General features: G+C 46.1%; 1 protein-coding gene across 4 annotated transcripts in view; it reads left to right on the top strand.

Annotated features, from left to right (window-relative positions):
* ITSN2 (intersectin 2) overlaps window positions 1-27,822 on the top strand; it is a 141,715-nt gene that overhangs the window by 108,578 nt on the left and 5,315 nt on the right. For 2 of the 4 annotated variants that reach the window (XM_040992917.1, XM_040992916.1), the window contains 6 exons: window positions 19,895-20,016; window positions 23,282-23,388; window positions 24,059-24,242; window positions 25,860-25,958; window positions 26,524-26,691; window positions 27,353-27,568. In XM_040992917.1, the coding sequence (XP_040848851.1) occupies window positions 19,895-20,016; window positions 23,282-23,388; window positions 24,059-24,242; window positions 25,860-25,958; window positions 26,524-26,691; window positions 27,353-27,568 (896 nt within the window). Of the gene's footprint in view, window positions 1-1,553; window positions 5,939-19,894; window positions 20,017-23,281; window positions 23,389-24,058; window positions 24,243-25,859; window positions 25,959-26,523; window positions 26,692-27,352; window positions 27,569-27,822 lie in introns of those variants that run through there. The other 2 variants (XM_040992919.1, XM_040992918.1) reach the window with 1 other exon arrangement.

The raw sequence follows: 27,822 nt of genomic DNA, 5'->3' as shown, positions 1-27,822 counted from the left end.
CCAAGTACTGGGGCCATTTTCTGCTGCCTCCCAAGTCAATGCAAGTAGAGCAGCAGGAACTGAAAATCATGCTTCCATATTTGTTTCTGGTGTCATACAGGAAGGCTTAACCCACAATGTCTCATACCAGCCCTAGACAGCAGCCTAGCAGGTTGTCGATGAGTGTTTGATATGTGAATGATACCTGGACATTTCCAAAGGGCATATTTGCCATGGAAATTACTTTTGAATAGAATGTGCTTTGTGAGTGTGGGTGAAACTGCTAGAGCTCAGTTTCCTTATTTAGAGCCCCCACTCTAACTAGCACTCATTCAGTAGGCCTTTCTGTGATGAAAAAAAATATATACAAAAAAACAATCTGCAATATCCAGTACAGTGGGCGCTAGTCATGTAGGTTTTAAGCATTTTCAATTCTTGTTTCAGTAACTAAAGTGATTAGCACCCACGGCTGATGACTGTTGCACTGGGCAGCACAACTCTTGAAGTGACCAATTTCAAGCCCTTCCTGAAATAAAAAAAATAAATAAAAAAACAAGGGAGAGTTATCCTTTAGTCAGCACTGACCTATATAGTGATTGTCATGGGTTAAAGTCCCTGAAGGCTTCAGGTTCTACTCTCAAGGGTATTTTTGGAATTTATGTCATGCTTTCACGGCTTTGTTAGCAGCCTGTGGCTGTCTCCCCACTGTTCATTGGGCACTGAGAATGTAAGCCTGGAAGAACCCTGCTTGTTCTCAGGGAACTTTGGAGTTAAGTGACGCAGTGACTATTTATTCAAATCTGTGCTGGGAGGAGATCCCCTAAACTCTGTAAGGAGAGAGGCTACTGGGAGGTGTTCTCTTTCTTATGAAATTGTTACCACCAGCTTACTTAATACTTTGTTTTTGGTTAATGTATGTGGATTTTTTTGTTTGATCTAACTGGATGACTAAGCATGAAACAAGTGGACATGGGTTCGTAATTTGTCCTGGAATAACCAAACTCTTAATTATGCAGCTTGAGGATAATCTTAAGTAGATTCTCTTGAGGAGGTTTGTTGTTTCTGTAAAAAAATCTGTTTCAGGTCACTCAGAAGAGGGAGGAATACTGATTTTATTTATTTAAAATAATAACCTACAAGACATTAAAGAATCATAGTTGTATTTCATAGAAGATAAAGAATAAATTTATTGGCAGCTATGAAATTCACTCACGTTAAACTTATATGAATATAAACCTGCAACTTTAATAGGATATGGCTCAAAACACGCTTCACATGTCCAGTCAGGACTTGGTTTAAGAGCATGGTTACACTGCTGAGACTTTGGGAAATGCGTCGTGCACTCACAGCTTTTGTATGAATCTCTGCTTAAGCTGCAGTTTACAGTTGTGTTTCTGTGACCCTTACAAGTATTCTTTTATTTTAACTGTAAAATTAGAACATTTTTTAAAGGTTGAGGATTTGAATAGAGAAAATCTGTCTAGTTGGTGTTGCATGTTATTATCAGTCAAATTTTTTTCTTACCCACCTGATTTGCATTATGTTCATTTTATTCCTCGTTTTTCTTTTTTTAGGACCCAATGTTGTCTTCCAGTTGTGAAAGCACCCCAGAGACCCACTATCCAAGTTTGACTCTAGCGTGGAGGCAGGGCCGGCAGCCCTGATCAAATATCTCCTACACAATTCATTTACTTCGTTCGAATGTTAGAGCCACTTGTGATTATTTCTCTGTGTTTCTGATTTAGTTAAAATTTATTTGTAATAAGTTAAAGGATAGTGGGTCTTTGTGTGGCTTTCCCTGCTGTTCACTCTGGCACCTTTAGCATTTTTTCTTCTTTTCTGATTCGGTAACTGTAGGTCATTAGCATGCATATTGAGTTTGCCCTTACATGGTGGGAGTTCAAACACACAAAGACCCACTATTTGCACAAACTTTTCTTGCTGGTTTGGAATGGGCTGCAATGCTTTTCTGATGTTATTGCAACATGTATATTCGTTACAGAATTCAGGTAAAGTTTGCTTATGTTCTGCTGCTATGTTTGATCTAATCCTAATCCCCATGAGCTCTTGGCTTAATATGTGATTTGCCCTCAAATATGCACTGTTAATTATTTTCTAAAATGCCACTATGGGTACCAATATTTAGATTTAGTTAAGGGCCAAGAACTGGAAATTACCTTTCCTCTTTATTCTGTTTTTGGGATGAGAACAATGCCCCGGGGGAATGGGGCATTTCTTGCAGAAGCAAGATGTGGCCTGCTGGGGTGGCTGGGCGGAGTAAGATCTGCTTGGTCTGTTGCGCCTGCCCCCACATGAGCACTGGGCCTTGACAATCCCTTTGGGGTTGAAGGCTGCTCTGAACAAATGAAGATTCAGCATCACATGCTGCTGAATAGTTGTTCCTGTTTTAGTGACAACATAAAAATGGGTTCTTTTTCAGAAGTGAAAGGCTCCCATCCTTGAGTATGACTTAGGAAGCCTTCCCCAGCTTAAAGTCAGAATTCATGCAACCTGTTTTAATCATGTCCCAGCACACAAAAAGAGACTGGGTGACACTCTCGACATAGTTAGCAAGGATGATAAGATCCTTCGAGGATTTAAATGCCCCTGAAGCAGACACACAAACTGTAGTCTGTAGCAGCTCTGAGGGAAGGGAGGACGTGTCCGTGAAACCCCATGTGTAGGAAGCTCCTTGAAAGCTAGAAGACTGATATGCTATCCAGACTTCTCTGGCTAATGCCAACTTGTCAACCACATTGGCTGTTTTGGCATGTGATTTTATCTCTTTTCCATGGCTGGAAAACACTTTAGATAAAACAGATATCCGCACATATCTGAGCGTACTTAGCTGAAGCAAATAAAGGGATTTTAGTAGACAGTATTAAACTATATTTAAAAATCAGTGAGAAGTTTGTGCAATTACAAATGTTTACAAACTGCAGTGCAATCTACTGTTAGTGAATGAATGTAAAGGTGTTATCAGGAAGTTTTCATACAATCACAGTCTATTTCCTCTCCGAGTTCTCTGAAGAAGAGTGAAGTATGTTTTGATACCTCTCAGTTGAAGTTAGAAGTGTATTTTGTGCAATATTGATGTTAATGTGCCTATACATTATGAATAAATTTTTCAGTGGGACATGCCTAAATTATAACTTTACAGCACCTGAGAACCAATCAGTAATTTAGCTAACATTGGCAGAGTTCAGATGTCTGCACTCCAGCATGCTTCAGATTGTGTAGCTCTAGGGAGAGCCGTCTGTGTGCTCCCTGGGATGAGAATTCTGCCAGCTAGGACACCTCCGTTGTCAGCATTGGACATCACATGATCCTTTATAGAGTAAGTATAACATTAATAGGAAGGCAGTAAGACCATTTTATAGGTAGAATAATAGATTTGCTTAGTCACTGAAAAAAACTGTGCAAAAATTGGGCCTTTGTAAATTTAACTGACTTTTCCAAATTGTATGAATTACCTGACTTCTTATTTCCTGAACTTTCTGCTTTTTTACCAAAGCTTCAGTTTGGGTTCAGATTAAGGGCAGTTACATTAAATCGATTATCCACCCCAAGATTAGCTACCAAACCATTGTTAATTAGTTGTATTATTTAGAATAGCATTTCATCTTTATAATTTTGAATTTGGACCTATTTAATATACTGATAAGTTATTCCAAAGATATTTTTATAGCTCAAACCGCCTCACTTTTACAGTGATAGTTTGTTAGAATGACAGAGTTTTCGCATCTGTAATCTGTCTAAAAATATGTGAAACAGGTACCTATGGATTACATTTATACAGGCATATTTAAGCTGAATGTCAATCTTTAGCATAGATTTATTCTGTTAAATGAAACACCACCCTGTATGAGTATTTTGTCATATATTTCAAAGAAAGCTGGAAAGAAAGGGCACTGTATGACAAAATAACCGAAATTCTCCTTCAGAAAGCCCGCAGTCCCTTGCAGCTCCTCAGCCAGCGCCCAGGCGTTCTCTTCCTTCTGCCAGTTAGAGGCCACTTTCACTTTGCTTAGAGGGTGACAATAGAAAGAAAATGCGTATCAGAAACCTGGAATTTAAAAATAAAAGTACAACTAGACAAATTTTAATTCTGTAAGAAATAATTAATCAAAACACCCATTTGTTTAAATATTTCAATATGATCATTATTTTAAAGTATGTAATTAAACCTGATGGCTTTCCAGCAATGAAAAAAAAAAAAATCCAGAAACCTAAAATGCAAAAGAAAAGCTGATTTTAGACCATTTGAAGATTTAAATTGACCCCCCCTTCATTCTATCATTTCTCTGAGTTTTTATCATAAAAGTTGTTTTAAAATAACAAAACTTTTAACAATGTATCTGCTATTTTAATGTTTTAAAGGACAATATGAATGCTTGTAGGTTCAAAGAAACTGGGGAAAGAAAAGTAGATGAAGAAATGCCAATTTCAGTCCAAAATTTTGTTTGCCAAGTTTCCTTAGAGTAGATTTTACCAAGTTACGAATTCTTGTAAATAGAAACTATAATGGGAAAAGAGACTTTGCCTATAGTGGCATTATTGGATGCTGCTGTAATGCTACTGTTATGTAATAAATTATTAAATTGTTGCAAAATGCTGTTTTGCCTTAAATTTTTATTTGTGTGTCTTGAAAACTATAGTGTTATAAAGGTATTGAGATTGTGCAAATGCTGGGCACGCTTGGCATGAAATAATCTTATTTTTACAAAATTGTGATATTACTATGCAAATGCGTTTATTAAAAGGACACAAATGACATTATTTGTATTGTGTATTTCTTTTGACACATTCCTTTAAAACTTTTAAATTAGTGATGTATACTCATGACTAAATATCTTTGGAATTTCTCTTTTTAATGTAGTCTCTGGGTAAATGGCAGCAAATTGTTTTCTACCACAAAAGACAAAAGAAATTTTTAAATGGTCAAGGCCGGGGTAATTTAATCCAGGATAAGCATATGTATTTTGAAACTCAAAAACATTTCAGTTCTAATGTTATTGCTGACATAAATAAAGTAATGCATCATCTAGGATGGTAGACTATTATGTATCCATAACTCGCACTACAAGTTTTTTTCTGAAAAGATTGGAAGGTTTTACAAGATACTGCTTATTCTTAGTTGTTGCCATGAATGCTTGTGGGCAGTTTGATTTAAGCACTGTTAGACTTAAGTGAACAAGCTTGTGGTTTTAAGCGCTTGGGTGAAGAGAAATTGGGATCAAAATCCACCCCTCCACCAGTGCCTAGCATAGTCATCCTCTTTCCAGTAGGCCTTTCCTCTTCTCTGGAAAGTTCTTCATTGAATATATTGAGAATTTGCAAAACAACAGGCAAAGATGCTGGGTCCTGGAGATACAAAGGTGAACATTGGTTGGTCTGAGCCTTAGGTGAGGGGGTCAGAACCATGAGCAGATAATTATAAAGGAGTTGCACAGTGGTAGATGTACTTGGTACAAGGAAGTACCAAGAGGAGTACCTAATTGAACATTATCATAGATTGGTGACAGGAAAGATTCCCCCAAGAAAGCAACTGCCACATCCAAAAGATGATTTAGGCGATGGAAGACATGTAAAGAAACGCGGTGGAGAAACAGTGAGGCTGGAGGAGGGGCTGCAGTTCTCAGATCAGTACAGCTAGAGCGGCAGTGCAGAACAGCAACTGAACATTGAGGCTTGAGAGGCAGGCCGAGGGCTGACTTGGAGATTCTGCAGCTTGGCTTTGCACTGGAATCACGTGGGAAGCTTTAAAAAGCTGGCAGTGCCTGGGTCCTGCTCCACATAGCCTAGGCAAGAATCAGGAATTCCTAAGGCTCTAACTTGGGTGACACCAATGCAATGAAGAATCAAAGCTGGTGGAAGGTTTGAATTTGGTTGTTAGTTCAAAGGCCTTGTGACACAGCATCAGGTCTTCATTAACTGGTAGAATTCATAGTGGTAGTTGCTGAACCAGTGAATATAAATGAACGTAGTTAGGGAGATCAACAGGTATGGGTTGGGGGGTGAAAAATCCATAGAAATGGGAAAAAGTTTCTATGAGATTAAATAAATTATATGCTAATATTGCTACCATTTTTAGAAAACTAGAAAATTATGAAGCCATCACTGATAGTTTTAAAAAAAACAACCTGCTTTTTAGTGATGACTTGCTAGTCTAGGTACTTGTGTGAGGTCCTTAAATTTATCGTCTCTTTGTGTTTTCTTTTTACTTTTAAATGAAAACAGGTTAAATAACTTGTCCAAGGTTACAGAGCTAGTGAAGTAGTAGAGTTGGTTCAGAGTCTGGCCCCCAAGTCTGTCCTCTTAACCTATAGGCCACTGTGACAATGTTGTACCTATTTCAATTCTTGTATATTTATTTAAGAGAGCTCCCATGTGCTGGTTCATTCCCCACGTCTACAACAACCAGGACTGACTCAGAATGAAGCTAGGAGCTGGGAATTCAGTGCAGCTCTCCTGCATGGATGGTGTAAACTCAGCTACTTGAGCCATCATGTTGCCTTCCAGGCTTTGCAGTAGCAGGAAGCTGGAACCAGGAATCAAACCCAGGCAGTTTGATGTGTGATGCAAGTGTCTTAACCATTAGACAAGCGCCTACCCTGCACCATTCCTACAAGCATGCAGTTCTGGTAGGATAAGCAATAGGAGCGTTAAACAAAAAGAAGAAAAAAATCAGGCTGCACAAAGTTTTTTGTTTTTCTCTTTTTCCACGTGAAGGGAATACACAGGTAAAAGGCAAGGACTTTGAATATATAAGCCTATACCAAAATACGTCACAATAATATCCGGAGGCATAAGACCAGTCACGTTTTGTTTGATTGGGGTTTTGTTGAGCTCTAATTCAGGCACCATGAAGTTTCCCTATGTACTGTACAGTTCAGTGGGTTTTTTTAGCAGATGCAGTTATGCAACAATCGATCACCACAGTCAGTTACAATTTTCTGTAATCACCTCTCCATCTCCGCGCCCCCTACACCACAGGCAACCACTACCTCATTTCTATCTCTGTATGTCTTTTCTAGATGTTTAATGTATATGAAATCAGCAAGTGTGGGGTTTGTATTTGGCTTATTTCCACGCGGGTGGACTGCTTTCCCAGGCTGTGGCCTGGGAGCTGGATGGGAAGCAAGGCTGCCAGGATTAAAACTGGCACCCATATGGGATCCCAACACAAGCAAGACGAGGACTTTAGCCTCTAGGCTACTGTGCCAGGCCCTCTATTCAACTTCTTTGCATTCTTTTAATTGAGTAATGTCTCTTAGTAATCATTTTATTTTATTATTTTTGTAAGATTTATTTATGTTTATTGGAAAGTCAAATATACAGAGAGAAGAAGAGACAGAGAAATCTTCCATCTACTGGTTCACTCCCCAATTTTCACAAAGGCCAGAGCTGAGCCAATCGATAGCTAGAAGCCAGGAGCTTCTTTTGGGTTTCCCAGGCGGGTGCAAGGCCCCAAGTCTTTGGGCCGTCCTTGACTGCTTTCCTAAGCCACAAGCAGGGAGCTGGAGGGAAATGGAGCAACCCAGGACACAAACCAGTGCCCATAAAGGATTGCAGCAGACCACAAGGCGAGGATTTTAGCCACTTAGCCATCATGCCGGTCCCCAATAATTATTTTAAGACTTTGCTTCTTATTGCAGTTTTAAGTTTACGACAAACTAGAGCCAGATATAACCTATGTATTCCCCAAAGAACAGTCTTTGATGAACCTGCACTGACAGGTCATGGTTAGAGTCTGTAGCTTACATTGGGGTTTGCTGTTGGTGTTGTGCGCTCTGTGGATTTGGACAAGCACGTAAGGATATGTATCAGCTGTTAGAGGATCAGGCCCTGAAAGTCCTCTGTGCTGTGCCTGCTCATCCTTTACCGCTGGTGGCTGGTAACCATGAATGTTCTGTTTCCATAGTTTTGTCTTTTCCTGAAAGCTATGCAATTAGCATCAGATAGGATCTGATCTTTTCAGATTAGCTTCTTTCACTTAGTAATATGCATTCAAATTTCTTCAGTAGCCCTTCATCACTTAATAATTTTTTTAGTACCCAATAATATTCCATTGTCTGAATGTATCACAGTTTATTCACTTGCTGAAGGACATCTTTATTGCTTCTGAGTTTTAACAATTCTGAATAAAGCTTTTAGATACTTGTCAGTGTGAAGGCTTTTTTGTGGAAATAGTTGTTCAGTTCCTTTGGGCAAGTACCAACAAGCACATTTGCTAGTTCGTATAGTTAGAGTAGGTTTAGTTTTCTGACAGCTGAATTGTTTTCCAGAGAGGCTGTATCATTGTGCATTTACATCAGCAACTAATGACAATTCCTGTTACTCCCTGTTCTTACTCCCTGTTGCCAGTATTATGGATTCTAACAAATATGTGGTATGACATCTCACATTAAATTGTATTTCGTTGATGACAGATGGTAGAGAGCTAAGAATTATTGATGTATTTGGAGTAGTAGTCCATTATCAGCTCTTTTGAAAATACTTTCTCCAGGCTGTGACTCAACTTTTCATTCTCTAAACCATGTGTTTTACAGACTAGAATTTTTGTAAGATTTATTTATTTGAAAGGCAGAGGGGAGTAAGAGAGATTCATGTACTTACTCACTAAGTGGTCAGCTCACCTAGGTCTGAGCTGGGCTGCAGCCAGAAACTTGAATTCCACTTGGACCTTCTTGGAGCTAGACTGCATAGAAGTGGAGCATCTGGACCTGAACTTACATAAGATGCCAGCCTTGCAGACAGTAGCTTAATCCGCCGTTACACAATGCTGACTGAGTAACTTTGAACTTTAGTGAAGTTCAACTCATACTTCTGCGGGTCGTGCCTTTGGCATCATTCTTAACAAACCCAAGGTCATCTAGTTTTTTTTTGTTGTTACCTTCTAGGCGTTTTATGGTTTTATTTTTCACATTTGGACATATGACCTATTTAAATGAACTATTTCTTTGTTTTTGTTGGAAAGGCAGATCTACAGAGAGAAAGAGAAACAGAGAAAGATCTTCCATCTGTTGGCTCACTCCTCAAGTGGCCACAACAGCAGGATCTTAGCCCAATCCAGAGCCAGGAACTTCTTCGTGGTCTCCCACATGGGTGCAAGGCCCTAAGGCTTTGGGCCATCCTCTGCTGTTATGTCAGGTCACAGGCAGGGAGCTGGATGGGAAATGGAGCAGCCAGGACACAAACTCTGACACCCATATGGGATCCCAGCACTTGAAGAAGGAGGATTAGCCAATCAAGCCATTGTGCCAGGCCCTTTAGTTAACCTTTGTGGAGAGTGTAAGCCTAACTAAATTAAGGGTTTTTGTTTTTTGTGTTTGTTTTTTCAATTCGGACGGACGCCCAGTTGTTCTGATACCATTTGCCAGAAGTCTGCTTTATTGTGTTGCATTGGTTCATTTGTCAAAGACAAAGCTGCCTGCATTTGTGTGGATCTGTTTCTAGGCTGTTCTGTTCCATTGATTGGTCTGTTTTTTTGCTAACATGTTGTCTTGGTAACTGCAATTTGATGTTAGTCTTGAGGTCAAGTAGTGACAGTCTTTCAACTGTGTGCTTCTCTTTCAGTCCTGTGTTGGCTGTGCTGAGTCCTTTGCCTCAACTTGGAAACCTCAGCATCCATTTGAGAATCATTTTTAAGCTTTGTTTTAAACAAGAGCAACAAGTTAAGAAAGATATCTTTAAGAGAGGTGTCTTGAAGTTATTGTCAAATAATCTTTCAGTTTCCCAGAGAGAATGATAAAATAATTGTAGAAATAGAGTGGGAGGGTTCCTGTTCGTGCTGGCTCTACTACTAAGTGAACAAGATACAGACCTCTCAGTATCTTTGTGTGTGTGTCTTTCAAATAAATGAAAGCTTTTAAAAAGGAATAGAAAATTAGCACCAACAAAAAATATATATATTTGTGAAAGTCCTGTTGTGCCAAGACAGCAGTGCAGCCCTCTCTGTGCTGATAAACAGCAGTGCACAGTGTAGACACTGGATTCTACCGGTGTGTGTGACAGAATAGGAAGGTAAATAAAGGGACAGTCCTGTGACTTGGACACACACACACACACACACACACACAGAAGTGTTTAAGGGAGCAAGGACCCGCTTGGCTTTTCAATGCTTTCAGCTAATGCAGGATAATTATGCTGAGCTGCTTTTTCCTCTAAAATTAAATTCAGCATGAACCAAAGTCAGGTTTATGTTTGCCAGCTTTAACAAATATATATTTGAAAGGCAGACTTACAAAGAGTCAGGGGAGGAGAGATGGAGCTTTCATCCTCTGGTTCACTCCCTAAATGCCACAATTTCCAGGGCTTGGCCAGACTGAAGCCAGGAGATTCATCCCAGTCTTTCATGTGGGTGCAGAGGCCCAAGTACTTGAACATCTCCCACTGTTTTCCCAGGCCATCAGCAAGGAGTTGCATTAAAAGTGGGGCAGCCAGGATGCAAACCAGCACTCAGATGGTAATGCCAGCCATGCAGGTGGTGGCTTTACCTGTGATGCTGCAGGGTCAGCCGCAATCCTGCTGTTTCCATATAGCCAAATGTTACTGTTTTGGAAGCTTTGGAACATGAGAGTGTAATGTGGCCTTCTTTTTGGTGCATTTGGTTGCACAATAGAACATTCTGACAGGCCTCAGAAAACCCAGTGGTTCCAAAATATGTTCAAGGGGCCAACACTTCTTTGATCTCTCTCTGTAATTCTGCATTTGAAAGAAAAAGTCTGTTCAAGAATTATTTAAATTTAAAAACAAACACAAAAAACAAAAAACACCTCTGTAGCTCCCTGGTGCTACCGAGCATGTTACTTGGACTTAATGTTTTCCTAGTGGATGGAAGGCTGCTCTTTGACAAAATACACAGTAATTTTCCAGTGTCCTGGAAACTTCAGTATAAAAGCAACCTGCAGAAAATGTGCAAGTGTAGTTTTCTGGATTCACTGTTAACATCGTGTCTTTTTACCAAATTGAAAAACAAGGCTACTGAAAACCATGGCTTGATGCTCTGGCTGCTGAAGTGTATACACAGAGAATAGCATTGTTCGGTAGTGTTGCTCTCCTCAGAAAGGACCGGGACTTGTCTTGGATTTATGACATACTTTGAACAAGCCTGCTCTGTGTTCATTGTCACAGATTGCCTTTTGTCTTTCACCTTTTGGAATCTTCCAGCGCTTTCTCCTCCTGTTTCTTAGACTTCTCTCATTTGCTTCTGTCTCTTGCTTGCCCTGTAATAAATAACAGCTGAGTGCCTCAGTGTGGTGAGACACACATCTTCCTGCTGGGTTGGACCCTCATGGCCCAGCCCTCTACTGGTCATTCCCCTGGAAACCATGACCATGCTTCCTCTCTACAGAAAACACCTGTGAGGAAGTCTTCCTCCATTTCTCCAACCATCTTGAGGAACTGTTGCTGTACTGTCTGCTGCAGCCTAGCACTTGCCTTCCTTTCCCATCCTGCAAACACTTGAACAACTTCTACATGTCAGGATATAGAATAAAACACAGCAGGAATTTTGAGAAACGAGGGCACAGTAACCCAGGAGACAAGGGAGGTTGTTTCTATTCTTGAAGGCTGTTTTGAAGAACTTTGGATTTTACCTAGCATACGAAGAGCTACTGAAGGGTTTTAATCAAAGGAGTGACATGATCTGATGACCTTTAGACAGGGTTGCCCTGGTTTGCTAGATCAAAACAGAAGATGGACAGACAGCAAGGAGATCTGTGGGGGGGTGGGTCAGAGTGAGAGCGATGGAGATGGTGAGGAATAGTTGGGTTAGGAATGTGCTTGAAGGCAGAGCTCTGTCCCTTAGCCATCTCCCCCCAGGCTGCCCCGTGTTGATTTCCACCTCAGTTAACAGCAGTAACACGCTCTGCTTGCTCGGGCATTGGAGCTTCCCTGACACCCTTCTTCTCGTGGGCCACATTCACTGATTTCTTCTCGGAGAATTCTTTAGATCCTCTCAGCATACATCTTTATAGCCTAAATGTGTCTGTTGTTGATAGTCTCCTCAGTTACTTTTTTAGAATTTACACTTCTATAGATTTTCCAGCTGTTTCCATGACTTTCTTCTACATCCAGGAGCTTTCTTTTCCCTGACAAATCGAAGCAGTTGTCACTGGCCTGATGACGTAATGCTTCCATTTAGCTGCCTTGCCATGTATGTTCTGCTTACGGTGCAGCTTTCATGCGGGGCCTTCCACTGCATCGATTCATGTTCCCTATTTCCCTCTGCTAGCTTAGGAGTTATGTGTTCTGTGTCTGTTTTCTCAGTAATCACTTTCACATTCTAATGTGTGTTTTTCCCTTTGATGAAGTCCACATTGATTCTGATCATAGCAAGGCAAATGGCTCATCTCCAGTGATGCTCCTGCGTTGTGTCATCACATCTCTGTTTGAACTGACACCCACCAACTAAGCCATCGCCGTGACTGTTATCTTACATGCTCAATGATCATTTTGATTCTTCTCAAATCTGCTAATATTTTTAGTACTCACCATTCCTTCTGATGGCTCACTGTTTTCCTTCTTACTGAATTTCCTTCTTCCCTGAATATATCTCTTACCAGATCCTTCACTCATGTCTGCAGGTCGGGTGACCTGAGGACTTGGCCTGAAAGCGTCTTTCCCTTCATTCAGGGATGGTGGTGCAATCAGACGTCTGGTGTCACCGTCATTCTCTGTACCCTCTGCTGTGTGTTGAGTATCTCCGAGTATTAGTGGGTTAGTCAGGGTTAGCTCTCAATGTTAGAGGTATGTTGGGCTGTCTCCTTCTGTCCTCAGTGTCCTCAACCTCCATTTTGTGTTTTCTATTTCCTTTTGTTTCTAGGCTGCATTCTAAGTAATTTTAAGACCCTTATTATATATGTCTTATGTTAAAGCACCAATATTTTATTTTATTTATCTGATGATTTTTTTCTATTGTTGTCTTGGTTATAGTAATTTTTAAACAAATTTATGATGGATTTGTTCCCTATGTTGTCTTTTTTTGGTGGGGGGGGGTGGTGCTTTGAACACATCTTAAGTGAAGTTTGCTTTTCTGTAGGATCCCTATGGGGCCAAGGTTCTGAGAGTGACCTTCCAACTCAGTTGCATGTTTTCTTTTCATATATTTACATAATTGAAAAGAGAGAGAGATCGATCTTTCATTTTCTGGATCATTCCCCAAATGGCCACAAGGTCCAAGGCTAGTTAATGCTGAAACCAGGAACCTGGGACTCCATGTGGGCCTCCCATGTGAGTGACAGGGGCCCCAAGTACTTGTGCCATCCTCTGCTGCCTTTCTAAGCAAGTTAACAGAGAACTGGACTAGAAGCAGAGCACTCTGATATGGAACACCAGCATTATAAGTGGTGGCTCAATCCTTTGTGCCAAAAGCTGGCCCCAAGTTACACATTGGCTTTGTCCAAGCTCTCCAAGGGCATCACCATCATGGAGCAATTTTTGCATGCATTCGTTAGATTGTGAATTCTTTTAAAGAAAAAAAAAACTAGGTTGTTATTTTGGTTTTGTTTTGCTTTGTTTCGAAAGGTAGAGAGAGAAAGATCTTCCATCTACTGGTTCACTCCCCAAAAATTCACAGTAGCCAGGGCTGGGCCAAACTAAAACCAGGAGCCCAGAGCCCCATGCAGTGTTCACGTGAGTTGTAGGATCCAAGTCCTTGAGCCATTACTCACGATTGTACATCAGCAGGAAGCTGGAACTGATGGCAGAGCTGGTGCCCAAACCTGGATGCTCTGCTGTCAGTGCAGCATCCCAGGCAGCACCCTAACTGCTGTGCTAAAGGCCTGTCCCCGTTTTAGAATTCTTCAGCTTCCAGTTTGTGTGAAATTCAAACCCTGCGTTTTCATTCTTTACCCAGCAGAGAGAAAACCTCTCTTAGCATCTTCCTGTTCCTAATTTGCCCTGTAAGCTTCAGTCTCCCACCAGCACTTCCCCTCGGGCCAAACCAGACAGAAGGCCAACCAGCACCTTAAAGGAAGGAGCATGCAGGGTCAGCCTCCTTATGACACAGAGCAGGGAAACGGTGAGGAATGGATCCCTGGACAGGCCCTGGCCCAGCAGAGCATCTTCATGCTTAGCAAAAGTCTTGCATGCTGACCTCTGGCGGTCAGCACAGGGCTTAGTCTGTTAGCACAGCACTGTTCACAGTGGGAGAAGACATCCCACACAGACTGACGACGGGATGTGCAAGGTACATTGTGTCAGGAGTTAGATATGCATGCACAGCAGCCCTGTGGAAACCAAAGGACAGGCAGGTGTGGGCATCAGGGGCACGGAGGGCTGGCAAAGGTTTCCCAAGTAGTGGCCCTTGTGTGTGCCTTGAAGGATGAGAGAGATGCTTCTATGAGAAGCAGGAGTTAAGGTAGCAGAGCCACGGGCGCACATGCAGAATATTGTAAGGATAGGACTTAGACCAGCATGGCTGAGAGGTGGGCAGTGTGATCAATGCCAAGGCTGGACAGGAAGTTGCAGACTAGATGAGGAAGACCCCAGAGCCCTGTGCCAGTGAGTTAGGACTTGATTCCAGAGATACCAGAAGTTGCTGAACCAGAAGCTGTAAGGGAAGGAGTGTAGCACAAAGTGTAATGGCTAATATGACCTGTTCAAATGCAGCCCTGTGTGTCATTTTAAAATTTCTGGCAATCACATTTAAAAAAATAGTAATAAATCAGATAAAGTTAATTTGAATACTATTTTTACTTAATCCAGTAGATCCAAAGCATCATTTTATCGTGTGATCAGTAAATTATCCATGTGCATAAGTCTTCCAAACGCAGTGTGTATTTCTTGTCTGCAGTGGATATGTCTCTGGACTAGCCATTTTCCCAGGGTTTACTAGTCATGTATTGCTAATGGCTGTTATACTGGACAGTGTAGCTACCGATAAAGGCAAAGGGGGCATATTCTAACCTTATACTTCCTCAGTTCATCCAAAGATTTTTGCCCTCCTACCTTTCAAAAAGAAAAAAAGAGGCTTCTGTGGTGAGATGAGTGTAGAGAACTCTGGGATTATCAGATTGAATGTTTCTCAGACTTATGCACACTGCGGTCCTGCTCAGTCCACAGACTTGCCTGGACGTGTTCACCCTCATGAGCTAGGCAGTGCCAGGGATGCTCCCTGGGAAGAGCAGAGAACCTGGTGGCAGGCAGAGGCCAGCATGATCCTGTGCAGAAGCACTCAACTAAGGTGCCTGTGCCCTGGGCTGTGCTTGGAGGACTCACCAAGGTCACTCTGAGGTGCCCCAGGCCAGGATCAGGAGAAACATGGGACAGAGGCCAGGGCAACGCGAGGTAGAGAAGTGACAAGGGAGCTGAAAGGAGTTGGCCATGAGCGTGAACTCCTTCCATGAGTTTGGCAGTGGGACAGAAGAGAGGGTGCTGAGGAAGGGCATCTGTTACACATACTGGGATAGGATAGGAGAGACACAGAAGGATGTGTGTGCTCAGAAAGAAGCAGAGAAGACTGAAAATAGCTGATCGATGGAAACTGGAGGGAATAGCCAGTTCAGAAAGCTGACCTTAGAAGCAGGAAGTCTCCCCCTTTCCCGACCCAGAAAAACATATGAGGACCAGTGAGCCAAGAGAAGATGGGGGAGGTGGCGAGAGGTACCCTGCCCTTAATTTTTTTACCAAGACTTCACAGGTAAGAACATCTGGAAGTGAGGGTAGGAGTCAGGCTGGACCACGAAGAATGCAAAGTAATGCAGAGGGCCAGCAGGGCGTGGTGTGCCAGGGCTGTCCCCACGTTCACTCACAAGCGAGTGGCCTGCCTGCTGCAGCCAAGGCTTGTCCTGCTATTCTGAGATAGGAGAGTCCCATCTGGTGGGGTTTAAGGTGAATCCTTGTTTCCCAAAGAGTGATACGTGTGTGCACATTAGTGCTCCGCCTGACTCGATTTATTTTGTTCATTATGTACTTATTCTAGTAACTGTCAGACGAAGCAATAGGCACTTTGAACTCCACACATCACTCATTTGAAGGGAACATGGGTGTGGCAAACCTGTTGTGAACAGAACGGAAATGAATACGGAGTGTGAGAGACAGAGTAGCCATGGGAAGTGTCTGGTCGCTTTCCTCTCACCTCAGCACCCAGCACCGGTGGTCACACACCTTGGGCAGCACCTTTCAGCCTGGTGTCTGGCCATCGGGTCTCTCCTCCTTGCTGTGCCAAAGCATGGTCAGACAGGATCAGAAGTAGCCTCTGGATCCGCCATACTCAGTCACTCCCTGCAGTGCAGTGCAGTGCTCCTGGCAGAGCCAAATACACAGTCGCCCTGCCCAGAAAAGTGAAAGCTTGAGGGTTTGGAACAGGGCAGCGGCCCTGTGATTGCTCCTTCATGGCACCAAGCACAACCTGCGTAATGTGATTTCTGTAGGAGTAATTTTTTTTTAAGATATTGGCAACATGTGCAGAAAATAGAAAAGTCACAAGCTCAAATCTGTGCAAAAATACAAACATTCACAGGAAATCAGAAGAGAACTCCCCCACCCACCCACTTAAAACCTCACCTATTCCTTGCATGGTCTGCTTCTGTCCTTCTATTCTCGTTGCCAGACAGGAGGTTCCCTGGGAGGAATGTCTGCATGTATCAGAAACCCCCTGCCCACCCCCAGACGGCGCGCTGGGAAGGACTAGCTCCTGCCCCAGATCTCCATCCACAAGAGCAGGTGTCTGCTGGCGGTGGGTCTGGAGGTGGGAGAGGGCAGATGGTCGGCACCATTTGTGACTGCTGAAAACCTGCTGTGACATGACCACTGGGGTCTCTCTCCAAGAACCCCAGTGGAGGTGTCAGAAACAGCCTCTCCCCTTCTGGAGCGTGTTCTCCGGAGCCAGCCGACCTGCAGAACGGCCCATGGAGGACAGAGTAGGTGCGGGTCACTGACGTCTCTCCAGAAGAACTCACCTTTCTCAGGCTGCTGGGGGGCAGCACGCACACAGCCGCTGTGGAATACGTCCTCCGCAGGGTGTTGTTAACTGTGTACAAGAAAGAACTGGCGCATCTCTGCTGGTTGGTGCAGGGTCTGATTTAGGAAAAGAAATTTACCAGGAATGCTGTATGTAGTTGTGATTGTTGATGACCTGATTTTATTTCATTTTTTAAAGGAAGATTTATTTGGGCCCGGCGCAATAGCATAGTCCTCACCTTACATGCACTAAGATCCCAGGTGGGCGCCGGTTCTAATCCCGGTGGCCCCACTTCCCGTCCAGCTCCCTGCTTGTGACCTGGGAAAGCAGTTGAGGACGGCCCAAAACCTTGGGACCCTGCACCCGTGTGGGAGACCTGAAAGAGCTCCTGGCTCCCGGCTTCAGATTGGCACGGTACTGGCTGTTTTGCTCACTTGGGGAGTGAATCATCGGACGGAAGATCTTTCTCTCTGTCTCTCTTCCTCTCTGTATCCGCCTCTGAAATAAAAATAAAATAAATCTTTTTTGAAAAAGAATCTCCCTCTCTCTATAAAAAAAGACTTTTAAAAATCTTTTTTTAAAAAAGATTTATTTATTTATTATTGAATGGGAGATTTATAGAGAGAGGGAGAAACAGAGACAGAGAGAATCTTCCATCTGCTCATTCACTCCCCAAATGGCCACAACAGCTGGAGCTGAACTAATCCACAGCCAAGAGCCAGGATGCAAGTGCAAGGTCCCAAGGCTTTGGGCCAACCTCCACTGCTTTCCCAGGCCACCGGCAAGGAGCTGATTGGGAAGTTGAGCAGCCAGGACATGAACTGGTGCCCATATGGGATGCCGGCGCTTGAAGGTGGAGGATTAGCCTGTTGAGCTATGACACCAGCCCCTGATAGCCTGATTTTAATATATTGTCCTCAGGGACGTCTACTAATAAAATGCTCTCAACAAAGAACCCCTGTCCTCAAGGTCCTGTTGAAGGTGGCACCTGCTGCCTTTTGTCCTTCTGACACCTCAGCTACAAGTCGTCATGCTCTCTTCCTTCCTCTTTGCTCCCACCCCCCCAGCTTTCTGGAGCACCCTGGCTGCATCATGCTATAGTTTGCTGCGAACTATTAAGAGAGAAATTCTTTAGACTAATTAATTATTTTTGTTTGCTTGATTTTGTTGTTTGGTTACTTATTAGAGTTTACTTGAGCAAAGAAATATAAAACAAAAGTGCTTCACCCAGAAGTTCCAGCAGTGTGCTCCGAGAGTGTTTATAGAAAAGCAGAAGTGGGGCAGAAGAAACAGCTTAGTTGCCTACGCATTAGTCAATCAACCGGTCAGTTGGCTGCAGCTTACTCGCTTAGTTGCCTGTAGGGCCTCCTGCAACCAGCTCAAGCTCACTTCCTGTGATTAAGCTCTCTGTTGGTTTGGTGTGTGGAGCCTGGGCCCAGGCCTGGTCCAAATCCAGGGCTTCCCACTAATGATACTCACTGGTTCCTACGTGCATTTGTTTTTTGTCTGAGGGAGGGCTTCCTGGGCTATTTCTCCCCCAACCTGACTCTTCCTAGATAAGCCCCAGCTACTTGATGGATGGTTCTGAAATTTTCTCATATCACAGCTTGATATCTGCATGTGCTATAAATTGATGCAGAGTGAAAGCAGTATGTTGCCCTTGTGCAGGCTGCCTGTGACATCTTTCAAGTCACTTGTGCCTGGCTCCCTGCAGTGGATCCAAAACCAGGAGTTACAGCCCTTGTCTTAGTAGGATAGCTGGTTTCTGGGGAATTAAATATTTTCTAGCATTAGTACTTTTTTTTGAGAACTCTACAGTTCTCAGTTTTGTTTTGTTTTGGTTTGTTTTTTTTTTTTTTTTTGTAACTCAAAATAAGAAACCTTTTCTCTACTTCCAAATACATGTAACTAAAAATGTTTCTAGTACCTGCTAAAGCTGTGCACCTGGTAGTTTCCATTTAATTTTTTTTTAATGCTGGGCCTGACCAGCATTTTAAAACACTAAATTGGGGGGGGCGGGGGGAATTTGGGCTGAGGTCTTACCTCCACTTCCCATCCAGCGTCCTGCTAACATACACCTGGGAAGCAAAAAGTGCTTGGCCCGTGTGGATCGCTGCCAGCACGTGGGAATGGATTGTGAGCCTGGTTCTTGCCTTCACTTATGGAAGGCAGTTAGCGATTGAAGCAGTACATGGGATATTTCTCTTTGTCTGCCTTTCAAGTTAGTAAAAATAATTGTACAGCGAAAACCTAAATTGATGTTTGACCAATCAGTGTAGCTCTTCATCTGGAGATGGGTGGCCGGATGGGTTTGACCCAGACAATCACTCTCATAATCTCAAAGCTTGGAACGGTGAGGGTTTGAAGCATGGAGGGTCTGCACCAGCTCGGCTCCCTTCTGCCCTCCTTGAGGGTGTCTCCTCAAAACCTAGGTGCTGCTGTTAGCCCTCAGTAGAGACAGTGGGAGCACACTGCAACCTCAAGGCTTTGTTCATTGGCCCTTGGCGGTCCAAGGAAGTGGGCTGGCTCTCCACCTGACCCGCATGCAGCGCCCTGGAGGCTACTGAGTACTCTCAAAAGCCGTGAATTCTTTCTGACCAGAATTGAAAAGTCTTTTTAAAAGATTGATTGATTGATTTGAAAAGCAATTGCAGAGAGGGAGAGAGAGAGAGAGAAAGAGAGAGACAGATAGACAGACAGAATTTCTGTCTGCTGGTTCATGCCTCAAAATGGCTGCTATATCTGGGTTTGGGCCAGCCAGGAGTCAGGAATTCCATTCAGGCCTCCTCCATGGGTACAGGAGCCCAAGCACTGGGTCATCTGCTGCTGCTTTCCCAGGTGTATTAGGATAGAGCTGGATCTGAGGCCAAGCAGCCAGGACTATAACCAGCGCTCATACAGGATGCCAGAACCCCAGGTGGCGGCATAACATGCTGTGCCACAGTAGTTGTCAGTGTCCTTCAGGGTGTACAGTCCCATCTCAAACACTGCCATGTCTCCCCACAGGGTGTGCTGACCTCCAGACCCTGGACACAATGCAGCCGACGGAGAGGAAAAGACAGGGCTACATCCACGAGCTGATCCAGACGGAGGAGCGGTACATGGATGACCTTCAGCTTGTCGTGGAGGTGAGGGCCCATCGCCGACGGGCGAGGGCAGCAGCCAGCGGGAGGGTAGCTGCCTGCACACAGGAGACCAAGGCAGTCTGCACTTGTGGGGTATGAGCTCACAGGTGCCAGCTGCCTCCCCTGATTAGGTCACTCACCCAGAGCGCAGAGAAAATAAGTAGGCACTTGAACACCTTGGCTGCACGTGGCAGAAGCTGACTAAGAAGGGGACAAGGCCACTCATTCCCAATGCACTTCTGCCCAACTCCGCTTGTACCTGATACACTCATACACTTTGCTGTGTCCCAAGGACTTGTGAAGCGGGTGGCAGGCCCAGCAGGTCCACCCAGAAGGTCTGCTCCAGCCTCACATGTTTCCTGCTGACATTCGTGTCCATCACTATGACTGGTGACCTCGACACTGGCGACTCCAGCCTTCCTCAGGGCAGCACTTGGCCCCGACTGCCTTTGGGATGGACAGGACTTTTCCCTTCTGCTATAATGGTGCAGCCCTGGCTTTTCACTCCCAGTCACTATGTCTAGGCCCTTGGGTGAGAAGACCCAGGTTAGTCAACAAACCACTTAAGGAGAGCATGTGTCTCCATGCAGATCTAGGAAGGGCACCTGGCCATGACCTCATGGGTAGAGTAGAACAGAGGCTGCATCCTGGTGCTTCTGCCCTCCACCCCAGCCACAGCCCTGCCTGCCCTGGACCCATTCGCCATGGGGCAGGCAGCCCTTGACACTCAGGGCCTCCAAGCCCCCCAGTGCTTGTCCCTTTGCACTCCCCTCCCTTCTCTCTTGGTGGTCCCTGTGAGCAGGAACTGTGTAGACCCTAGCCCCGCATCTCCAAAACCCAGCCTAGCCCCTCGTGGACCTTCCCAGCTGACTACACATCTGCCCTTTCTCTGCCCGGCTACATGATGGAAGAGCCCACCCTTCTGAGTAGTCCTCACCAGTGCCAGCCTGCACCCAGGGTCTAGCAGCCAGATCTATAGGTGCGTGAGGCAGCCTTCCTGGCACTAGACAGAGTGCTTACCCACTGCAGTCGTCACCTCACCATTTGGAGCTTTGCTTGTTCCTGCAATGCCCACCTTGCCAGATACACCGAGGGGCAAGCAGTCGGGCTGGGATTGAGAGCTTTGGGGGAAAAGCACACTGCCCCCATCATAAAAATTAGGGGGGAAAATGAAATAAGGAAGGACATGGGTTGTGCAGGCAGGTAGGAGGTATCACTAGGCACTTAAGTGTGTCATGAAATTTGTTCATTTTATCTGACTTCTAAAAAAAATTTTTAAACACTCTTCTCTGCCCTTCTCTGCCCTTCCCTGCCCTGCCAGAGGCTTCTCATTCCCATACCCATAGAGGTTCCCAGAGGGCTTGACCATCTTCCTGCCCTCTGCTTCCTTCACTGTGCAGCACGGAGCTATTAAAAAGGAGGGACCAACCACGGGGCTCAGAGAGGAAGAGAACTGCCTCCCTGTCCTCTGCTGGCAGCCTCGAGCCAGGGACACTGCATGTCCAGTACCAGCTCTCCCCGAGGTGGCCCAGCACCCTCCATCTGACTGGAAGAACATCACAGCATTTTGGGCTGAGCCTGGGAAAGCACTTAGCTCAGCTCAGCAGGCACTCAGTGTGCCAGCCATCCACCAGCAAGAGGAAGTGCCAGTGCTCAGACAGCTGAGTCCAGAGCAGGCAGCAGCCTGGGGGAGGGAGTGTGTCTTCCCACCCCAGGACTCACCCAGATCTCCAGGAAGGATGTGCAGAGAGACTTAGGGACCCACAGGTTGTCCAGCTGGATGTCCACACAGACCCAGCCCAAGGCCGGCAGGTGCAGATCCCACAGGTCTGTGTACCTTGGGAGGAAGTTTGCTGCATAACCACAAGGCCAACTGCGAGCCTTTGAGTGATTTTGACAGGGAGTGATATGTTAGGAGGATTTTTCTTTAAAGATTTGTTTATTTGTTATAAGTTACAGAGAGAGAAATCTTTCGTTTGTTAATTGACTCCCCAGATGACTGCAATGGCGGGGACTGGGCCAGGCCAAAGCCAGGAGCCAGGGGCTTCTTCCAGGTGTCCCATGGCGGTAGCAGGGGCCCGCACATGTGAGCCATCCCCTGCTTTCCCAGGGAAGCATTAGCAAGGAGCTGGATTGGAAATGGAGCAGCCAGGACTTGAACCAGCATCCCTATGGGATGCCAGCGTTGCAGATGGCAGCTTTTCCAGCTCTGCCTCAACACTGGCTGCTGTTGGATGAATTTTGGAAAGGTTCATCTCAGAAGAATTGGCGCAGAGAACTGCTGTGTTTCTTTAAGGCTTTTAAAGTCATCCCCTGTAAGTCAACTGGGAAAGTCATACCTGACTTAGCTTCACCACGTCACCTATGAGGCTAAATGAGCCCCCTCCATACTCCCCATGCATCCGCATGCCTATGCCAGGCTCCTGGAGTCCCAGAGTCCTGCCAGGCTGACACACAGATGCAGAGTGGTGGGGTTCCCCAATGCCCTGCCAACCCTGAGCCTGCAACCTGCCTGTTTCCAGTTTGGGGTTACATAAGCTGTCATGCCGTGTCTCTTGTTGAGCATCCTACACACTGTTGTCAGAGCTCTGAGGCGCTCAGCATGACAAGACACGCCCTCCCAGCTCCGCAGGCGCCTACAGCATACAGCTGTTCTGTGGCCCCTACACAGCCTCTCCATGAGAGGGGAGAGAGCTCCCTCTTCATGAGATTACTGGAATCTGTCTTTAGAACCAGCTAAGATGGAAGCCCAAATAGCAAGAAGACAAGAGATGTTCCATTTCTTAAAAACAAAAAAAAATTTAAGGTTTATTTTATTTTTACTTGAAAGAGCTACAGAGAAAGAGAGAGACAGATAGAGATCCCACATCTGCTGGTTCACTCCCCAAAGGGCCACAACAGCCAGATGTGGGCCTGTTTACAGCTGGAATGCAGAAGCTTCTTAGGGGTCTCCCACATGGGTGCAAGAGTCCAAGAACTTGGGCCATCCTCTGCTGATTTCCCAGGCCAAAAGCAGGGAGGTGGATCAGAAGTGGTGCTGGGACACGAGTCAGCACCTATATGGGATTCTGACACTGAAGGCTTTGCCTACTGTACCACCATGGCAGCCCTAGGGATGTTGAATTTCAAGTCCAGCAGTCATCAGTATGTTTGCTCACTAATATCACAGTCTTCTTAGTTGCAGCATATGGAAGACCCTGTATGATGCAGAAAACACGCAGACTTGTGTATTCACATGCAAGGTTTTTTTCTCTGCTTTGAATTTTAGGTTTTCCAGAAACGGATGGCGGAGTCCAACCTTCTCACGGAAGGAGAAATGACCTTGATCTTTGTCAACTGGAAGGAGCTCATCATGTCCAACACAAAACTGCTGAAGTGAGTCATGAGCAAGCCCCCCTGAGGGGCCACTTGAGCCCTAAAACTCCAAAATATGTAAGCGCTGAGGAAAGCAAAGAAACAGAACAGAGAGAACACTGTGTTTGAACCGATACAGTCATGACACAGTGTGCTCGTGTAGGGTCCCGGATGGAGGAGCTGCCTGGGCTGCTCCCACAATCCCCCGGTGCACCATGTCACAGGGTGTGGGGATGGTGACTCCAATCTGCATGCTGCAGGGACTGACCACTATGGCCACCTATGGGTCTACCCAGGGCTGGCAGCTCTCCCCAGAGACCATGTCCCCGACCCCCAGCCGCTGGTCCCTGTGATACCTGCACTGTCTCCTCCCAGAGCAGACTGCAAGTTTCCTGTTTCCTTCTTGGTTCCATTAGGAATGAGTTTGAGGTTCTTTTTTTTTTTTTTTTTAAGAGGAAACTTTGTTAAGATCTTGGGCAAACTAAATTCTCAAGGACCGTCTTCCTTTTCTCTGATGGGCAGACATGGCCAGCAATGCCATTAGGGGCCCCTGCTGCATCCCCTCGCACCCACCTCTCTCCCAGGGCCGGAGGCTCCTGGGGAAGTCCCCAGGACACATCCCTGTGGGTCTCCCCAGCAGCTGGCCCGGGCGCTCCCTCCGAAGCCGAAGGTGAGGCTGTGCTCTTCGCAGGGCCCTGCGGGTGCGTAAGAAGACAGGCGGCGAGAAGATGCCCGTACAGATGATCGGGGACATCCTGGCGGCCGAGCTGGCCCACATGCAGGCCTACATCCGCTTCTGCAGCTGCCAGCTCAACGGAGCGGCCTTGTTGCAGCAGAAGACAGACGAGGACGCAGACTTCAAAGAGTTTCTAAAGGTAACTGCCTGCAGGGCCTCGCGGGAATCTGCTGGAGCAGCAGGAAAGCGCTGCCTCTGATCTGGAGGGGACAGTGGCCCAGCAGGTGCTCTGCTCAGTGGAGAAGGCATCTTCATCAGTTTCCAGAGGAAACTGACAGAGAATTTTCTGATCACTTCTTGTCCAAAAAAAGAAAATCTGGTAGAAAATTGGTATAAGCAAAAGCTTGGGACACCTGTGCCCCGCTTCCCTTGATTTGAGTCCTGACTCTGCTCTGGTGTCCAGCCTCCTGGAAGGCCCAAGCTTTGGGTGATGGCCCCAGTACCTGGGTCACCCACATCTAAGGCCTGGAGGGAATTCCGGGCTGTTTGTCATGGGGATTGGGGGGTGAAGCCATGGACATGCTTCCTGTTGGCCAGGCTTTCTCCAGGACACTGTCCCTCCTTCCCACGGCCCCCTCTGGCTACCTCTGGTCAAAGCAGCTCTGCACCAGGTAACAGGTGGAGGAGTCATGCTGTAAATGATTTTTTGTCAGGTAAACCAGTGAAGCGCTCGGTCTCCATTTCTCTTGCTCTGCATGTGTATTTTCAAATAAAATCAGGAAATGTTTTCAAATTTTTTTAAAATTTAAAGAGCCAAAATGTCATCTTAGCTGTGCTCCAAAATGTTATTTACCAAAGTTCAAAAAATATAGAAATGAGAAGTTGCTAGTGATAGCACCATCTATAAGCATAAGAACATCTAAAACCCTGGAGAGAGACAGTCTTAAGGTCCAGCAGTAGAATAAGGCTTCGATAAACTATAGCAGATGTGTTTTATTCATTGGAAGCAACCATCCTAGAGTGCCAGCTGCCTTCTTCAGCTGCTGCCCTGGTACAGGTAGAACAAGGGATGGGTTGTTTGGGCGCCCAGCAGTAATAGCCTGGTACGGGATGCAGACACCTGGAATATACACGTCTGCCATAGCACCTGGTGCTCGGGTGGTATGTGTCCAAAGTGCCCAGAAGAGGGTCCCCCAAGTCCCAGGGGAGAGTCTGACAAGGGGAAGCTTGTCCTGAATCTGCAGTGCCAGTGGGAACCAGCCACATGAAGAGACAGCAGCAGGGACTGTGCCAGCCAAGGCTCACGCATCCATTAGCTGGCATGCAATAGGTACTCAGCGACGATGGTGATGGCTCCTGGTGAAGTAGGAACAGTGGGTGTGCAGAGCTAGGGGAATCTAGAACCAGAGACAAGAGCGCCATAGAGCAGGGCAGGGCAGATTGGTGCCACTAGCCCAGATGGGTGGAGGGAAAGGCGATGGCGATTACAAGGGAAGATGAGGACTGTATTTGGGGTATGTTGAGATCAAGGCACCTTTGGATGAAAGCTAGTGGGCTGTCAGATGGCCAAGAGAATGGTTCTAGAAGCAGAGGAGGGCACATTTCTGCAGGCTGCTAACACAGAACCAAGAGCAGCCACGGGCTTGGCCCAGGAGCTGAGATAGTCCTAAGTCAACCTGGTAGGTGTTATTTTGGATCTCAAGTTACTAAACACAATTTAGAATCTCAGAGATTGTTGGTGGCAAGAGTACAGCAGGTGCCTCCTTTGTTTGCCTTAATTCTGAGAGTTCCTCACAGCCTCCCAACTCTCTTACAGAAGCTGGCATCTGACCCCCGCTGTAAAGGGATGCCCCTCTCCAGTTTCCTGCTGAAGCCCATGCAGAGAATCACCCGCTACCCGCTGCTCATCAGAAGTGTGAGTCTTAGATTGGGGCAGTCCTGGACCCACCTGCTCAGGGAGCCCCAGCATGTGCCAGCTCACCTGCGTGGCGATGGGCCACCACAGCCATGTCCCACTGCCCCCTGGGCCAGCATGTATGTGAATGCACACACAAGCTTGCAGAACTTGATGCCTCCCTGGGGCAAATACAAGAATCATCCAAAGCCACCGACCTGGTCTGCCAGTCCCTTCCAATGAGCCTCCCCAGTTATTGCAGCATCTCATTGTATCTGTGTGAGCAGGGCAAAGGCCCCTCTAGGTCTCCAAGTGTGGAGCCCCATCTTCACCGCAGAGATGGGGCAGAGCCTAACACTGGCATAACCAACATCTCCAGTCTTTTTTCCTAAGGTCCCTGTCTCCCCAAGAACATGTGGGACTGTGGGCTTCTCAGCATGGAACCCGCATCCTGGGACTCACGTTTTGCACGCCACGTGCAGCACCACATGTGTGGAAGCAGCCCAGGTGTTAGTGGGCATGTGGTCAGGACCCCAGTGGGGTGGGAGCACCCCACGCTCACAGGGCACTGTCTGCTCTTCTGCAGATCCTGGAGAACACCCCCGAGAACCATGTGGACCACTCCTCCCTGAAGCTGGCCCTCGAACGAGCCGAGGAGCTTTGCTCCCAAGTCAACGAGGGAGTCCGGGAGAAGGAGAATTCAGACCGACTGGAGTGGATCCAGGTGCATGTGCAGTGCGAGGGTCTTGCAGAGGTGAGGCTTCTGCAGTTGAACTGTATCTTTGGGGTGGGTAGGGAGCCAGCTTCAGGTCTTCCCCTGGTGTGGATGGTCTACACCTCACCTCCTGCTGCTACCCAAGACCCAACTCCTGCAATGGGCATCCTCTTTTTTTTGTAAAGGAAGGCTTTTGTTTTTTATTTTTTATTTTTATTGGAAAGGCAGTTTTACAGAGAGAAGGAAAGACAGACAGATCTTCCATTCATCAGTTCACTCCCATATGGCCACAGAGGCTGGAGCTGAGCCAATCCAAAGCCAGGAGCTTCTTCCAAATCTCCCACATGGGTGCAAGGTCCCAAGGCTTTGGGTGGCCCTTGACTGCTTTCCCAGGCCACAAACAGGGAGCTGGATGGGAAGTAGAGCAACCAGGACACAAGCCAGTGTCCATATGTGATCCCAGCGCTTGGAATGGGAGGATTAACCAGTGAGCCTAAACACCAGGCCCTCTTATAGAGGATATCACTGGTGGAAGACACAGCTTTGATGGGGCTAGCCAATAGTCTGAAGCGCAGTGTGTGCGAAGATCTGAATGATCTCAGCCACATGCCCCGCTAGCCTGTCCCCAGGGCCCCCTTGGTTGGGGTGCTGCAGTGGACGGTGCTGGAGCTCAGTGCGGGGCATTGCTTCTCTCTTTAAGCAACTGATTTTCAACTCCCTCACCAACTGCCTGGGACCCCGGAAGCTCCTGCACAGTGGGAAGTTGTACAAGACCAAGAGCAACAAGGAGCTGCATGGATTCCTCTTCAACGACTTCTTGCTCCTGACCTACATGGTCAAGCAGTTTGCTGTCTCCTCCAGCTCTGAGAAGCTCTTCAGCTCCAAGTCCAACGCCCAATTCAAAATGTACAAGACGGTGCGTACAGTAGACCTAGCCCGGGCACCAGGGGCCTGGCGGAGGTGCACCTCTACCTCAGTCATCTCACCAAGCCTGGGCTGCCCTCAAGCCTCACCCTGCCTCTTGTTCCATGGCTGGTGCTGCCTGTGCCACTCCCAAAGGGATGGAGCCGCTGGGCCACTTGGCTCTCCTCCCAGCCTGCAAATGGCGATGGCCACAGGCCCGCCTTGCATCTGGCTGCCTCCTGGCACAAGAAGCCCCAGGCCTGCCCC

The sequence above is a fragment of the Ochotona curzoniae genome, unplaced genomic scaffold (assembly GCF_017591425.1).
Source record: "Ochotona curzoniae isolate NIBS_2020 unplaced genomic scaffold, NIBS_Ocur_1.0 contig_883, whole genome shotgun sequence".
Taxonomy (NCBI): Eukaryota; Metazoa; Chordata; class Mammalia; order Lagomorpha; family Ochotonidae; genus Ochotona; species Ochotona curzoniae.
This window is presented reverse-complemented; position numbering and strand designations above follow the sequence as displayed.